The sequence below is a fragment of the Equus quagga genome, chromosome 10, assembly GCF_021613505.1.
Source record: "Equus quagga isolate Etosha38 chromosome 10, UCLA_HA_Equagga_1.0, whole genome shotgun sequence".
NCBI classification, from domain to species: domain Eukaryota; kingdom Metazoa; phylum Chordata; class Mammalia; order Perissodactyla; family Equidae; genus Equus; species Equus quagga.
The window spans coordinates 28,960,944-28,978,236 of NC_060276.1; the positions used below are offsets into that span (position 1 = coordinate 28,960,944).

General features: G+C 41.1%; 1 protein-coding gene across 2 annotated transcripts in view; it reads right to left on the minus strand.

Moving 5' to 3' along the window:
• DOCK11 (dedicator of cytokinesis 11) overlaps nucleotides 1–17,293 on the minus strand; it is a 183,188-nt gene that overhangs the window by 98,140 nt on the left and 67,755 nt on the right. For both annotated transcript variants that reach the window (XM_046673239.1, XM_046673238.1), the window contains exons 12-19: nucleotides 16,266–16,478; nucleotides 10,928–11,050; nucleotides 9,371–9,453; nucleotides 6,492–6,614; nucleotides 6,235–6,311; nucleotides 3,407–3,591; nucleotides 3,250–3,315; nucleotides 1,428–1,520 (exon numbers count right to left, since the gene is read on the minus strand). In XM_046673239.1, the coding sequence (XP_046529195.1) occupies nucleotides 1,428–1,520; nucleotides 3,250–3,315; nucleotides 3,407–3,591; nucleotides 6,235–6,311; nucleotides 6,492–6,614; nucleotides 9,371–9,453; nucleotides 10,928–11,050; nucleotides 16,266–16,478 (963 nt within the window). The remainder of the gene's footprint in view (nucleotides 1–1,427; nucleotides 1,521–3,249; nucleotides 3,316–3,406; nucleotides 3,592–6,234; nucleotides 6,312–6,491; nucleotides 6,615–9,370; nucleotides 9,454–10,927; nucleotides 11,051–16,265; nucleotides 16,479–17,293) is intronic.

Below are 17,293 nucleotides of genomic sequence, written 5' to 3' on the forward strand. Positions count from 1 at the left end.
GAAGTATGTAAGAGACAAATTATAGATTTATAATGAGTCCTGAAGTATGTAGGAGACAAATTACAGATTTAGTTGATTTAACACACATGCAGGTACCTGCACAGAAACACATGCAAATACACACACGTCCCACTCACGCTCCTGGTCAATATATAGTGAATGATTGAAAAGCCTGTCTAATTCTGGCATCCTAAAGATAATGTGGATTACTTACTACATGACTAAGTTTTCTTTAGTGACTGGCATTGGTTATACAGGAGGACATATTAAACAGCCTGGTGATGGACATCTGGCCTAATTATCATTCACATACGGCATGGTTTTGGGGTTATATCTAATTTCTGTTGTAGGTATATTTCATCATGGAGCATGCTTATTCACAGCATCCAGACCATCTGGGTATCTAATGCTCTGCTGCACATAAATATGGGCATACTCTCTCCCTGGGCAGCAAAATCGCAAGGCACCACCTCCCCATCCCCCACACAACTAGGGGCATTGGATTGAGAAAGCAATGCGCAAGGCCTAAGGCTGGGGTATAAGGCCTTCATGTAACAGTACGTGGACCTGGGGAAATCGCGACAGCAGGGGGATGGTTTCAGACAAAGCCAAGATTGGAGAAATGAGGCCTGAGAAACAGAAACAGCAGAGCTTCTGGCCTGGGCTGCACATCCAGGTTCCACGGAGACAGGTGGGAATCAAAAGTAGTCTGCAGATTTGGATAAGCCAGATACGTACAGACTAGAAGAGGCTGCGACAGAGACACTAAGAGAGACATTGGGAAGTACACAGAGACGTAGAGATAGAGAAGTGGGAAGAAGGAAAAAGAGGCAGAGACAGGGTCAGAAACGTAGACCGAGAAAGGGAGCATAGAGACCAGGAGAACAGCCCAGTCCTCTTTGTCCACGTTTCACCAAGGCATTTACTGTAGCCAGTGGGATTCTAGCGGCCCTGCTGTGCTGCTGTGTCTCTCGAAGCACTTCGCTTACAAACAGGCTGCACCCTCTCTGTAAGCGTAAGGCTGTGGAACCACAAGAAGCAAAGGGCTAGGAGGGCCTTCAGAAAATCTCTTCTGCATTTCTTACTTTAAGGTTGAGGAAATGGAGACTCAGAAAGGGGAAGTGACTCGCTGAATAAGGTCAGAGAGTCAGTTGTTGTCAAAGCCGGGGCTAGAATCCTAGGTTCAGCCTGGGGTCTGTTTCCCACATGGTTATCTCACACCAGAGCCCCTTTAATTTGTGGGCAAATCTTCCACTGCCATGAAAGGGCACCAAGCAAGCAGTGGCCCTTTGTTCTAACGTGACATTTTCTATTTTCACGGAACAAAACATTCAGGGATTGAAAGTGCAGATAAAATGATGGAAATGCCTCAAAGAGAGAAAGAAGAGCAACCGCTGCATTTGATCAATGTCAGAATGTGTTTTTACCTCATCATAGAACTCTGGATTCTGGTTGTGATGCGAGACAACAGCATAAGCATTTGTGGTAAAAACAGGCCCTGCAGGTTTTCCATAAATACACTGCAAAAGAAGGAAACAGAGTCACCACTCTCAACGCAGGTCGTTCAACATGATGCTATGGAACCACATAGAGAGAGGCATCTGTGAGCACAGGGTCATGGCCAAGCTCAGCCGGCTCTCACCATGAGCCTGTAAATTCTGAATCATTTACACTCCAGACACCCCCAGACATCGCCTAACTTGGCTGCACGGTTGCTTCTGAATTTCCATCACAAAGAAATGCAATTTCAAACCAGTTGACAGTAAGAAGCTGAACGCTTCTAAGCATTTGGAAGGGAAAACCCTCTCCAACCAGTCCTGTAAAGCCTACTTCTCTCATGCTATTCGCATTTTTTAATATGAGAAGCTCCCCTCAGTCGGCAACATTTGCTATATGCTCATTGTGCAGTGGGCAAGAAGAGGAGTTAAAACAAACCAGCCAACCAGCAGACACATTCCCAGCGTAAAATAATTAAAAATTGAAAGTCCATTAAGCCACAGACAAGCTTACTGTTCTCTCACTTTATGAGCCACATTTTAAGAGTCACTGGCTTTCTGTTATACCAATAAAATAAAGGTAAGCCTTTCTATGGGTCCATGGAAAGATCTGATTTTGTTTCTAGTGTGAGTTTTTCACTTCCAGAGGCCTAATAAGCTACAGGATGAATATGGAGTCAGCTGCCAAGGTACCAATTGCCTCTCTCGGTTACTTGAGAGCCAGCCTCTAGGCCAGCTGAGAAATGAAACTGAGACGCCATGTGAGCGCACAGCCAACTCTCCTTAAAGATGGTTCTGAAGGCAGTTTGCAGGAACTGCTGAGAGGTAACCCAAGAATCTTTAAGTATACAAAAGGATATCGCATAGGGAAGAAGGAACAGTTATTCTCATCGCCGCTAAAGGGAGAATCAGAGAAAATATACCTAATTTGAGCCAGCTAATCCTTAACTTAGTTTTCTCCGTGGGAAAAAAAAATCTCTTTTCAAAGGTAGGGGCTATTCCACATTCAATGACTTGGTCAAGGGCATTGCAGCCTCTTTCCCTAGGTGGTTTGAGGAGAAGACCAGCCATCCATCTGTCTGATTTAGGCTCAAGCTAGAGAAGTGGGGAGCAAGATAAACACTGTGTGATGGCTAGATGTTCTGACTTCTCTTTCAGGCCTCTGATTAATGGGCTAAAGAGCAAAAGTAAAAACCAGCTATAAAGAGTGAAAACGTAAACACACTATGAAGTGACAGGTATTTAAGGATTGCTGTATCAGCTAATACTGAGCTTCTGCTTTTCATAGATCATTAATCCAAGATTGGAGGCACCATTTGGCCAGTCACAGAGCACAAGTCATATCTCAGATCAAAGCAGTCATGCTGTGCTTCTGTCAGCTCAAAGCCCATTTAGGGTTCAAGGAGAAAGAAGTTTATACTCCCCTGATGGTACCATTCTAAACCATCAGGCCACAGGAGAAAATGACCTTGTGACTGGGCAGTGGAGCAATGCAATGAAAGTGGAGCAAAGGCAAAAATCTGGTATATGAAAATCTACCCATTTTTACAGCTATATATGCTCCTATGTCATTTTGTTATTTCTTAATATTTAATTCTTAATGTGTAAGAGTAGAAAAGACAATATTACATTTATCGCTTTGGTACATTTTATTTTTGACATTTAAACAAATTAAACTAAGTGTAGGAAACTGTCAAGTACCAAAATGTCTCTCTCTGCTAAAAATGCATGCTTATGAATGTCATAAACAAACCTTTAGAGCGCTAGCATCACTTTCATCTGAATCCCGGAATTCCAAACAGACCGCAATGTTCCTCGCCTAAAATGATTAATCATTCAATATGAATCTCAAAATGAGAAGATTATAAATAACATTTTATACTCCAAAATGTATAGTTTACGCTGTTTACCTTGGCAAATGTTTTCTGGCTATCATATTTTAATTGCAAGGGATATACATACAGATGGTTTTTGTAAATAGTAAATGGATAACAATATTTTGTCACTTCTGGAACAAACTCTTCAATCTCCACAGTAATATTTTGACAATTCTTTTCAAAAGGCTTCAAGGGCACATATGAAGAAGTAATACAATCTACAGCAGAAAAGAAAACAGGCAAAGATAATACAATTTAACAATCATGAACACATTCCTGCATTTATAAAAATATACATGGATTGTGTTCTCAAAGAGTGACTTAACAAACAGAATTCTTAGTGACTGACAATAAGTCATACAACTACTTTAAGAACCCAAAAGGACAAGATGGAGTAGCCCGATGCCGATTTTAGTGGACCCCTTTAAACCAGACGTGGATTCCTATTTCATTCCCACTGTAGAGTCGAGTGATTTGCCAAATATAACACATCATAATTTTGACAAATTTAAACTCTGCAAAGAAATCCATTACATTTTTCCTCCTGTGGCTGCAATTTAGCTTTCACTGCAAGTTTTTATTGGTATCAGGGAAATAACAGCAAATTTATGCCTCCAATTAGCTCGTGGCTAGTCACTTTGAAACAGTTAACTTGGTGCAGGTGCAAATTTTCACCTAAGAAATAATGGAAGCCTTTTGAAACTACAGATCTCATGACGTGTTACCAATAATAAATTCAATACTCCTGAACATGAAAAACACAAAGTCTCTGAATAGTGTAGAACCAGATGTTATTGAAGTAGCCACTGTAGTAAAGGTTATTCATCTACTTAAGGGGCTCTAAGACTGCTTGTCCTTGCTACAGAGCCACACTGATGGAGAAGGAAGACAAAGGGAGAGTCGGATCTGAGGACACAGTATTTTTTGTTGGGTTTGGTTTTCTCTGATTAATACAGTGATACTGATAATAAGACATCTGGAGGTGCAGAGTAAAAGGTACACAGAAACAAGTGATCATTCCACTGCCCAGAGATAACTACCATTAATATTCTGGCATATTTTCTTCTAGTCTCCTCTCTCTGTCTGTTTTATATAATAATACAAAAATCCCACTGTATACATAGAACTTTATCCTGGGTGGGGTTTTGGCATTTTAATTGATCTCTTATTCCATGAACTCTTTATAAACATCCTTTTTCATAGCTGCATAAAGTTTCATGGTAGCAGTGTATTATAACTGCCTTAACCAGTCTGACAGTGTTGGACTCTTTGGTTGTTTCCAATTTTCCCCCAATATAAACAAGACGGCAAAGAACATCTTTATGCATAAACTCCTGACTACATTTCATATTATTTCTTTAGGATAAGAATAATCCATTGTACCCTTAGATGTTTTAAAATGCAAATTGCCAGTCCTCTGCTTACAATGCTTTAGTGACCGCTTATTGCACTCAGAATAGAATCAAATCTTTTAAGGAGTTAGCATGGTCTATACAATTCCCTGCATGGTGCAATCCTCCTGCTTCTCCTACTTCATCTCCGACCTCCCTTGTTCCCATCACACACTACACTAGAGCCACACTGGCTTCCTTTCCATTCATACAAACCAAGTTTTCTCCCACCTCAAGGTCTTCACATATGTGATGCCTTCAGTGTGGAATGTACAGTCCCAACCATCACATGCTGGTTGGGCCACATGGTGGGCCTTCCTTGGCCACCTTTTTTAAAGCAGCCTATCCCAATCACAGACTGAAAATTACTCGTCTATTTGTTTTCTTGTTTATTGTCTGTCACTCCTTCTATATTTTAATCTCCATAATTTTAAAGCACCTAGTAGTTACTCAATAAATGTTTACTCAATAAATGGTATTCAGTGAATAAATGGATAGATAGAATGTCAGAATTGGAATGCCTTAGTTATGGACATCTATGGATATCTATTGCTAACTTGTACTCTTACTCATGACAGGTGATGGTGTGTGGCCAAAACCTAGCCAGCATTAGACAGTTTCATTTTAAACACTTTTGTAAATTTGATAGATGAGCAAAAGCATCTTTGCTGTCTTAATTTGTATTAGTGGAATTATTACTGAGATTGAAGATTTTTCAAATATTTACTAGCCATTTCATTTTATTTCCTGCAAAGTGTCTTTTGTGTCTTCTATTTTTCTCCTGGGTTCTTAGATTCTTGTCTTTAGACAAGAAAAGAAATTCTCCTCCTTTTTCATCCCTTAGTTGATGAAACTTATCCAAAGCAAAAGGCAGCAGAAACTGACTCACATAATCATATATCATATATGAAACAGCATCTGATAAAATCAACTTAACTCACTTCCTAATCTGTAAGCATTCACCTTGTGTACTGGGTTGAATAGTGTGCCCCCAAAATTCATGTCCACTGGAACCTCAGAATGTGACCTTATTTGGAAATAGGATCTTTGCAGATGTAATTAGTTAAGATGAGGTCATACTGGATTAGAGTGGGCCCGAAATCCAACGACTGGTGCTCTTAGAAGAAGGCCATGTGAGGACACAGGCAGAGATCAGAATGATGCAGCTCCAAACCAAGGGCTGCCAAGGATAGCCAGGAGCCAGCAGAAGCTAGAAGAGGCAAGGAATGACTCCTCTTAGAGGCTTCAGAGGGAGCAGAGCCTTGCCGACACCTCTATTTTGACTTCTAGCCTCCAGAACCACAAGAGGAGAAATTTCTGTCATCTTAAGCCAATCAGTTCATAATACTTTCTAAAAGAAGCCCTAGGAAACTAATATGCCATATGAACCTCAAGAAAAATATTGAAAAGAAAAAAAACTAAGATTCACACATGGCCCTTAAGGTTTATTTGCAATACATGAATTCTTACTTGATAAATCCACAGGAACGCATTCTACTGTAATGTTTAGCTGCCCAGGAATAATCTGCAATTTGGTCTTCTCTGGCCTGGGTGGAAAATAAGAATATTTTATTTTAACAATTATGATTGCTAAACACATTGGTTACCCTATATTCAAACTTAAAATTTTAAGTATTCAGTTTCTCCCATATATGACTCATTCATCATTTTAAGAAATTATAACTCGTCTATTATATAGATTAACTGAAGTAATTCCACACACTTACTTCTTGTATTCTGAGAGCAACTTGAGAATGTCTTCATTTGAAAGCTTGCTACTGTCTTGTTTATACAAGGGAGAGAATCTCCCGTCGAGATCCAGGGAGCCTTGATTATCTTTGAAAATGGGTCTAAAACAGCAACAGAAGGTTTTCTCTTAAAATCTTTATAAATTAAGATAAAATTAGTGCTGGTGGGAATATAAAATGGTGAAACTACTTTGGAAAATAGTTTGGCAGTTTCTCATGAAGTGAAGCATACATCTACCCTATGACCCTGCAATTCCATCCCCAGACATCTGTCCACATGCTCCATGAATGTGGAGAGCAAATTTATTTGTTGTACCCCCAAACTGGAAAAAACCCAGATATTCATCAACAAGTGAGTGGATAAATACGCTGTGGTATGTTCATCCAATGGAACACAGAACTCAAAATGAACAACTCATATATACATAATATGGATGAAACTCAGAAAGAGGCTGAGCACAAGAAACCAAATGCAAGAGAAGATACTGCACAATTCCATTTACATGAAGGTCTAGAACAGATATGTCATCAATCGTGACAACAATCAGATTCGTGATTGCCCAGGTGGGGATGGGATGCCAACTGGACAGGGATGTAAGGAAACTTTCTGGAGTGAGAGACGTGTTCTCTATCTTGGCTGAGGTGGTAGTTACGTGACTGTACACAATCACGAAAATTCATCAAGTTGGACATATAAAATGTGTGCATTTTAATCGAAGGTAAAGTATATTTCAATAAAATTCATAAAAATTAAATCAGATCTTTAAGATCAATTTATATAGAGAGTTCACAATATGTATGTAAACTTTCCAATACGAATTTGAATTATTCCCTCCCCCTCCCCTTGTCCCAACTTTAAGCAGCTATTTTACTGCTAAAATGGAAGTAATGTATAAGTACCCAAGACACTGGAAGCAGCTACAGCCAGAAACAGAATCCCCCTGGCAGAGCCTCTGAAGATGTGGTTATAGGCATTAAGCATTGTTCCTACTTCTAAGCATACCTCCTTTATTTTCAGTAAACAGGGGTTTATACATCTTCTAAGTACCCCAGCCAAGCCTTTAGAGTTGAGTTCCTGTTACCGCTGACGACCAAAACAATTCAGGAAGGAAAAAAATAGCATAATTCCTCACAAGAACTGAGGATCAAAGCTTCTAACTTTGAAGATTTTAAAATTAATTTTTCTACTGGCAAAACAGCAGCAAGCCCCTATTGCTGTGGCCCGATGGGGAGGTTGTGTGCGCAGTGGCCTAGGGAGGCTCTGAAGCCAGGTGCTGTGGGTTCTGATCTCTGTTCGCCCACATGCTGAGTGAATTTGGACAAGGATTTTTTTTTTTTTTTTTTTACTTCTGTGCTAGATGGGGAAAATAGTACCCACCTCTTAAGAAAGTACACATTAACCACCTAGACCACTGCCTTGTACAGAGTCAGCACTTGGTAACTATAAATAATAATAACAGCAGCAGCAACAGCAGTAATTGACTTTCCAGGCTGGAGCATCACTAAGGATGCTTATATTTACAAGCCATATTTCACCTTCCATAATGCCTAAATATACCAACCTCCGTCACTCTTTGCATTTCACCTAAGCTTGGCTATCATTTTTCACCAGTCTGCAAAACAAGGACAATGTGCCCTTTCATCTACCAACATACAATGCATTTTGAGACCTTCCAAAAAGTGAAGTGATTATAAATAGTGACAGAAGGGTTAATTAACTCAGAATCTCCTACCCTTATGCTATTCCCCAGCACCCATGGAACATAATTGATTGAATTATTCAGAACACGGTGCCCTTTCCCCAGAAGTTCCAGTGAGCTGTACAGGCTGTACCACAAACAAGCCAGTGAACCTGTACTTCAAAGGGGACCTAAGCAAGAGACACATTTTAAGTCAGCACTGTATGTAGACTTGCAAGATTTGGGAAAAAACTCATGTAACCTACCATAAGATATGTGGTATAGATAACATGCTCCCAAATACACTACCCATGAAGGGTTTGCTGAATTGGTCATCAGGAAGCAAGAAAATCTATTAATTAGTGACACACTTGCACTTAACAACTGCCTTCTTTGCCTTCTGATTTTTAGTATGTTTTCCAGAATTAATCCATGATACTTTTTCAAAGCATAAACCCAGGCAACTCTGAAAGAGTGGGCATATTGTACAGAATTCACTACAATTTCTGGCTTTCTGGAAAAAAGTTCCACCACTTTAGCATATAAGCTCTCCTTTAAAAGATAATAAGATTAAGGGGTGTCAGTCAGATCAGGAACCCAAGCCAAAGAAAATTTCCCTGAAGCAAGACATGTGAAGAAATAAAAGAGTCTTTGATGCACAGCAAACTCTAAGAGAAAGAATTCTTATATCCTGTTATCGACTGAATGTTTGTGTCCCCCACCCAAAGTTCATATGTTGAAACCTAACCCCCAACGTGACAATATTAGTAGGCGGGGCCTTTGGGAGGTGGTTAGGTCAGGAGGGTGGAGCCCTCATGAATGGGATGAGCACCCTCACAAAAGGTCAGAGAACTAACCGGCCTTCTTTCCATTATGTGAGGAGACAAGGAAAAGTCAGTGGTCTGCAACCTGGAAGAGAGTCCTCACCAGAACCCAACCATGCTGGCACCCTGATCTTGGACTTCTAGCCTCAAGAATTCTGAGAAATAAATATTTGTGGTTTAAGCCACCCGGTCTACGGTAATTTGTTATAGCAGTGCCAACTAAGACACATCCCAGGTGTCCCAAGCTATAACTGGCTTGTGAGAAACAGACTGCTGAATGCTGCTGGCAAGGACAAGAGCCATCAACTTCACATACAAGCGTGAATAGAAGCGTCAGGATTATATTTGTACAAACCTGGCAGCCCAAGCAAAGGGCATTCGGTATTGTCCAAGGCGACTACACACCTGCTTAGCCGTCCTGTGCACCTTCTGGGCCGTCTAAGGTCAGAAAGAAGAAGATAGGCTCACATTTCTTCCAACTACCAGGGACTCACCCAGAAAAATAATTTCCCCAACGTAGTGATATAAAACACCAAAATCTATTAAAACAATATAGAGAGAAATAGCTTCAAATAAAACACAACATACATCAGCTACCCACTTCCCAAGACCAAAGTATTTCTTAAAGGTTTTGTGTTTTCTCATTAACAGAGTCTTCATCAAGATATCAGAAGACAGACAAAACAGATGTACGGCACGTTTTGCACCAAAGCTCTCTACTGAGAAAATTTTAAGCAGTTTTAATGTGTATTCCATTTCACACATGAGCAGGCAGACACTTCTCATTCTTTGGAGAAGTTTGCTCTGGATACAGATGACCTTTTTCCTCCCAAGACAAAAGCCAGGTGATGGAGAGTCAATGCAATCAGTTTAGCGAGGGCAGGAGCTGCTGTTTGCACAGGCGCTGGGAGATGACAACGGAGATTAACTGCCTATAGAGCCTAAACGGGCTGTGAAACGCTGGCTGGATGCTTATCCCTAGGGATACAGAATGCTAAAGGCTTTTATCTACATTGTTGAGACTTTTTCCCCCCCACAAATTAGTCACGTGTCTCCTCAGCATCTTCCACTTAATAAGCACTACTTGGATACAGCACTAAATGCCACATACAACAAATTGACTCTTCATAAATACTCAGCAGCGGGAGCGCAGCTAATGAACTGTGCCACAAACGCTTCCCCTCTCTGGGTAGCAGTTTTCTCATTTATAAAATGAGAGGATAGGATTAGGTCAATAATTTCCAAAAGTTTGGATTTCATCATCCAGAAATTTGGATGATTATAAGGGTTGCCGACTTTCACTGTTGCCCTTTAAAGACATTTAACATGAAAAACAATCCCTATCATGTAATATGCCTACATTTCATGAAAGATAGGTGTAACATTTAAAAAGTAGGAAGGGCAAAAATCTCAAAATAAAGGACAGCCCTCCAAATTGCTACATTTAGCTTCATGAATCACTCACTCTCTCTGTCTCACTTCTCTCATTTCATCACACACAGGAGTGAATTTGAGTACAGACTGGCATTTGGGAACCAGAGGACTGGATCAACTTCACCCCCCCAGCTCTGACATTCTAGCGCTGTATGTACGGCTGCGAGTGAAAAACAGTAGCTTTTGCCAACAATACGGTCTCAATGAACAGGTGTTGCCTAAAAGCCTTTAGCTCTTATTTTGACAAGCAAGCAGAGACCAGATTGTCATGTAAACAGAACATAAATGAAAAGGGAAAAAAGTCAAGTTCAAGCTTTAGCACGCTTACTCACATAGTATACAATATTTTCAGAACATACTGCACGCTGAGAGAATAAGGGGTTTTTTTTGAGGCTTAATTAACAATACCATTTAAAATATCAGGAAAAGGTAAATTCCACATTAAGTTGAAGCGTTCACAAACAATTCCTACAAATACCTTTGCGGGGTCTGAATTTTTGATGTAGGGCTCTGCACAGTGCGCAATGTTTCCCTGGAGTACCTTTTCAATTCTTGCAACTAGAAACATTTCAGGATGTGGATTTGTCACTGAGAAAATGCCCTGGAAAAAATTACTTCCATCAGACTTTGTAATGTAACCTCATACACGCAGTTATTTGGTTAATGATTCCTAGTAGTGTGTTTAGCATAGAATGCTGATATTCAACATGGCAGCATGTCCAGGACCCTGGAAATAGACAGCATTTCCTTTCATACAGTTTTCAAAGCTCCTGACGCTCCTTTCAAAATGGATTTTCTATTTTGTCACCAACTTCACATCTTTTAATCCCCAAAGTGCAGGTGTCACCATCGCTCCTTAGCGTCTTGTGTTTGGTTGTGTCTGCAAGGCGCATTCTTAGATCTAATTAATACAGTGCATATTGTTTGGTTTATTTGGCATGTGCTAAAATAGTGTGCATTTCTCAAGAAGAATTGGATATGCATTTTTAACTGTAGCTGCATGAAACTGCAAAGCAATTCAATCACAATTAATACTAATTGCAGCTAAGAGGAACAAAATACTTCATTGTTTTGTGTAACAAAAACTAAATCGCCCTACAGAGAACATTCCTTTGTTGCAGTTAAAGAGCCCTGGTGCTTTCAATAAGGATAAAGGTAGGGAACAGAGGACCCCAAACTTGTTTTGTTCCCATATGCTTTATTTCAGGGTACTAATGTGCATGGAGCCAAGGTTGCACGAGTTCTCTCTGAATGCATGCGGAACAACCACGTCATCCCCCGTCCAGTTCAGCTCCTTCCGAATAGAATATCTTTCAAGAGCCTCCTAGTTGGTTAGGTCTGTTGTTTAAAGGAGCCCCACACAAATGAATTCAAGTGGAAAAATCCGTCACTGGGACTCTACCAAGTTTTATTTTTCTACTTGGTATATTACCAACTGCGATAAGATAGTGCATTCCAGGTTTCAAAGCATTTCAGACACATTATCTCATCGGTGCCAGATAGAGCCCTCGGAGGTAGACAGGGCAGAAGAGAAAACTGAGTGTAAGATGCTAAGAATCCTTACCAAGTCCACTGACTTGCAAGGATCCCAAGGAACGCCTGATTGACATTTGAATTCCCAAGCAGCAAGCATGGAACAACGTGCTTAAAAACTGCTCGGGAGGCCAATTTTCTGGGTTCAAATTCTGGCTCCACCATTTATGGGTTTACATAGGTCATGTCCTCTCTACGACTCTGATTTCTCACCTGTGAAATGAGGATGATGATAGTAATAGCTATTTCATAAACTTCTTGCACAGATTAAATGAAGTAAAGCACATTAGGTACCTGGTTATTCCTAGAGTGGCCCAAAGAAGCTCAAGGCCACAGAACTTGATATGTGGCACTGCCAGGAGCACGCTGCTCAAGCTGGGAGATGCGGCTGGCAGACTGCCTGAGCTGCCCCTGCAGAAGGTATGCTGAGCAGGGAACCTGGAGTGCAATCTCATGCTCACTGACTGTCACATAACTATAACTGTGCTAGGTGATTTTCGTGCATTATCTCAGTCTTCAAAAAACCTTTGAATGCAGGCACTATGATACACACATTTTACTGATTAAGACATTGAGGCTTAGAGAGGTTTAGGTAGCATGTAAGTGGTTGAAGAAGACTGCTGCCAGGGCTTCCAGACTACACAGCCCACGCTGTCCTGCCTCTCAGCGTTGAGGCCCATGAATCCAACATCTCATGTGATGAGGCTGCATGAGGATAGTAATACTGATTATTGCTATTGCTATAGCAGACGTTCACTGAGCATCTACTGTTCCCTATTCCTAGTACTCTGGGCGTTTCCCCACACTGATGCCAGTCATGATTATAATTTTAAACAATTTGACAATTGATTAAGAGCAAGCTGCTTTCACATGTCTATCTGTGATCACCGTTACTGCTGCTCCTACTTTCAGTCACGTCATACTGAGCATGCTCGGTGGGCCTGGGACAGGGCCAAGTGCTTTCTGGGTATGGCACACCCGGGCGGAGCCTTACAGCAGCCCCCGGATGCAGGTACTATCGTCACCTCCAGTTTACAGACGAGGATGCTGAGGCACAGAGATGATCATGTTTTAACTGACCAGGGATTCCAGTGTAGTGGGATTGTCTCTAGGGCTGTTTTGCCTTTTGTCCCATCAGCTTCTAGCCCTTGTTCTGTCCTCAGAACACAGAAGGGTAGCCAGAGAACACCCAGGAATCCAAAGTGGACTGGGAGTTTGGCCCTTTAGAACAAAGCCACTGGCCCAAGCCTCCTTTCCCACCAAGGAGGCACGGAGGTGAATGCCTCCCCGCAAAGATGACTCTTACTCACTTCACTGCCTCCTCTCTCTAAAGAACGGGTCAGATCCCCCCATCCCCATTCCCAGCACTTACATAGCCACCTAGGGCATGGCAGGACATGTGATGGTGGTGGTGGGGCTCTGCACCCTCTCACCAGCCCAACAACTGCTACCCCGCCGCAGGGAGCGCCCAGAGCCACAGGGAAGCAGACTCCCAAGAGTCAGCAGCTCCCCGACAACCCCCTCCAAGGTCTGACCTTGGAGGACATGGGGCAATGAGCTCTGTCAGGACATCTGGGAAGGAACTGCCAGGCAGCCGATAGTGTAGTGACTGGTCACAGTGGCTGTTTGGTGTCAGGGAAGCAAAACTACTCGATGGGCCCAACTTTTTCCTTTTCCTGTGGTCACCCTGTTGCTCCTCATGAAGCCACTGGAGAGAAGGACTCCAAGGAGTGGACGGGGAGGGCCTAGAATGACCCCAAAACACCCACAGTCCACCAAGCCCTGGGAGCAGCCTCTCCCTATAGAGAATGCCGCCGCTTGCACAGCCTTGCTGGAAGGGACCGGGCCGCCGGATAGCCCTTTCCAGGAACGCTGGGGAACTCAGCTGGTTCCCTCTCTCGAGGGTGACTAGGAAGCAGTACAGCATAGGGGTAAAAAGCCAGACCCAGGTGCAGGTCCTGTTCCTCATCTCATTAGCTCTCCGACCTTGGAGAAACCACTTGACCACTCTGTGCCTCAGTTTCCACATATATAAAATGGGTCCCAGTATCTACCTATTTTACTTGAGTGTTGTGAGAATTAAGTGACCTCATACAGATAAAAGTCCCTAGAGAAATACAATGGCAATAATAAGTGCTTAAATTGTCATTGTTATTGCCAAAAAATTGACGAGCTGAGATTAGTGTTCACATCTGCTACATTCAGTCTCTCTCCTACATAGCACCGCTTCCTGGTCCTAAACGGGAGGAAGTTGAGAAAAACACTTATTCAAAATTAAATGTTCGACCATTTGAAGTAAATGCCCACTTCCTGCTATCTTTAGTTGATTTGAAAAAGGGTGCAAAACGATCACGCCCTTTGAGGCCACTGCCCATTGTTCTCCCCTTTCCAGCTCTCATCTACTCCTCTGAGGCCTCTCTTAAGTGCCAGATCTTCTGAGCGGTCATCTAAGTTAATTCCCAACCGCTGACCCCTCCTCACATTCCAAACTCTTCTCCTACCATTGTGTTAGATACTTCAGCACTTAATTCCATTCTGCCTAATATTGTTGACTGAGTTCTTTCAAAGAGACCTAGGTTCAAATCCCGTGTCCAGCACTACTGGCTATATAATGGTGGGTAGCTTCCTTAACCTCCCCGATCCGCGGCTTCCTCATCGACAAAACGGTAATAATTAGACAATTTCACATAACTACGATGATTACATGAGATACCAATGGGAAATTGCGAGTATCTGGAGCTACTCAAAAAAAATGTTGATTTTCTTCCCGACCTAAATTACAAGTCGGACGACACCTGAAATCACAATTTAAACTTCTTGCATTGGATACACAGCTGAATACACTGAAATAATACAGTAAATACATCATTGGCTTCAAAGGACTTGATATTTTGTGGGAAATTTTAAACATGTAATTCAATAGCAGGTTCTCAAATATTCATAATACTATACTTGCTCAATCTCTCTCTTAGATGCATAGGCTGTTGTAGTGGAACGTTCACATATGTGACAACTATAGTCTGAGTAACAAACTAAGGAGCTGGAAGGGAACAAGGGGCAACTTAAGGAAAAGCTAAGACCCACAGACCCACAGCCCAAAGAGGACAGTGACAAGACACGTAAAGTCTTCCCCTACCACTTGGCAATCTGTATCAATGAGCATAATCTTTAACCTTGAAAACTCCAATGCTTGGAATTTATTCTAAGGAAATAATTCAACAAATGAGCTAACATGTGTGCACAAGGATGTTCGATGCAGCCTTACTTATGATATCCAAAAATTAGAAATATCCTAATCAGCTAAATCAATGGAGTATCATATTAGCCTTTAATAAGAATGTGACAGAGATATTGATATAGGATAATAAACATGAGGTTAAATGAATACAGCAGGTACAAAACAGTATGAATATGACACAGTTTGTATAAGAGTATACATAACATGTATCTGTTTATATACACACAACAGAGATGTCTAGAAAGATGTTCGACAAAATGTTAATAGTTATTGTCTATGGGTGGTGATTTTTACTTTCTTCTTTATATTTTTTGCATTGTTCGAATTTTCTACAATGTATTTATCTTTATAATGAGGAAAAAAAGGGACACTTTTACTTTGGGAAAAATAAACCTCCTTACAACGTGAACTGCTTTGTTCTTACGCCTCTTCCCACTTTAATTCCATGCCGCGCTCTAGTTTCCTGTCAGTTGCAAGAGTAAGGAAGGCAGACATCAATTCTACTCTGCCTAACTCGTATGGCCTCCAGTCTGGTTAGAGGTCAAAGGCCGGGGAACCGTCAGGCTCCTGCTAAACGGGATTCTTTGCACCAGACAGAACAGACGAGAGCAGCATTACAGCTGTGACACAAGAAGTTCCTTCCCACTGCTTTTCAACCAGAACTCCTTGTATAAAGAGCCTTTATGCTCCATTAAAACTACCTACTTATAATAGAAATGGCAATTAGGGATGGGAGGTTATTTTCAGGTCACTTTTTCTTCAAAGAAACAAGTCTTTCAGGCACCTATTGCGTTGCTCCAGAGTGTGCGCATGGGCATGGGGGCGTGTCTGTGTCCATCTGTGTTATTTGCATTCCATCTCACAAAATACTTCCTTTGAGACTCACATCACGGTCCCATTGAAAATGTCACTTTGCTAATATTTTACTAGCATATTTGCTGGTATCCATTTTTTCCCTTCAACTTTAGTCACCAGAAAAACACCTAAACATAGACCTTGTTTCTTATTCTGAATGTGCTACCAAGGCTAAAAGATCATGCTTTACCTGCTTTATGTAGCGTAACTGAGATTCAGCAATTCCATGAACGAAAGACTCAGGCGAAGAGCCTTTTAGGTTCCCATCCCCAGCCAGGTGGGTTGAAGCGCCCCACAGCATTTCACGGACAGATGGGGGATTCAGGTCTACGTGGAAGTCAGCTGAAATCTTACAATTATTCTTCACATCAAACAAGGCAAGATTGATAAAAAAGGGTTCAACCTGGGAATGAAAACAATTATACTTTTAAACGAAGACTTTTTTAGGTGGGGTGGAGGAGGGACACAAATTATAAAATAATTGTTTTTATTCCTCAAGCTTCTGTCATTACAGTTCCTTTCTGAGTTCAACATTTAGGAAAAATTGCATCGTGGCTCATTTGCATATAAGAAAGCATTCTAAAATAACAGACTATCAAATTTTAACTTTTGTCAGGTATAAATAATTTCACAAGTTACAGTTTTTTTAAATGATGAGTAGAAATCAGAAGCCACATTTAAAGAACATCCATTGTTCTATGAATAAAATTTACTTCTTACAGGTTTACTGAAATTACCTAAAAATAATGCCAATATGACAAAATAGAAATAAATCTTCCCTTTTGTTATGTTACAGCTTACTGGATTACACATTTCAGATGAGCTAATATCAGTCAACATCAAATTACTTGACAAAAGCTTTGCCCCATCAGCAGTTTTGGAAGACATGATTCCTCTCTACAGATGGCATTTGAAAGCTGGTCACAAAGAGAAATTTCATGCCAGATGGCATAAAAATTAACCCTTTACACAAAGAAAGTCTGCTAGTGCATTTCAGCTACTTTGTAACAGAATAAATCATCACTGTGGATATTTTTAAAAGACAAAACCAGACTCCAAAAATAAAGATGAACATAAAATGCAGTCTCTTGGGTGATTTTACGTTTATAGTTTCAAGTATTTCTGAGCACCTCAAATGATCCGTGACAGCTAATAATTAGAATTCTCTGTGCAGAAGAAAATGAATTCACTCTCTGAGAGTAACGAGTGCGGCTAGCT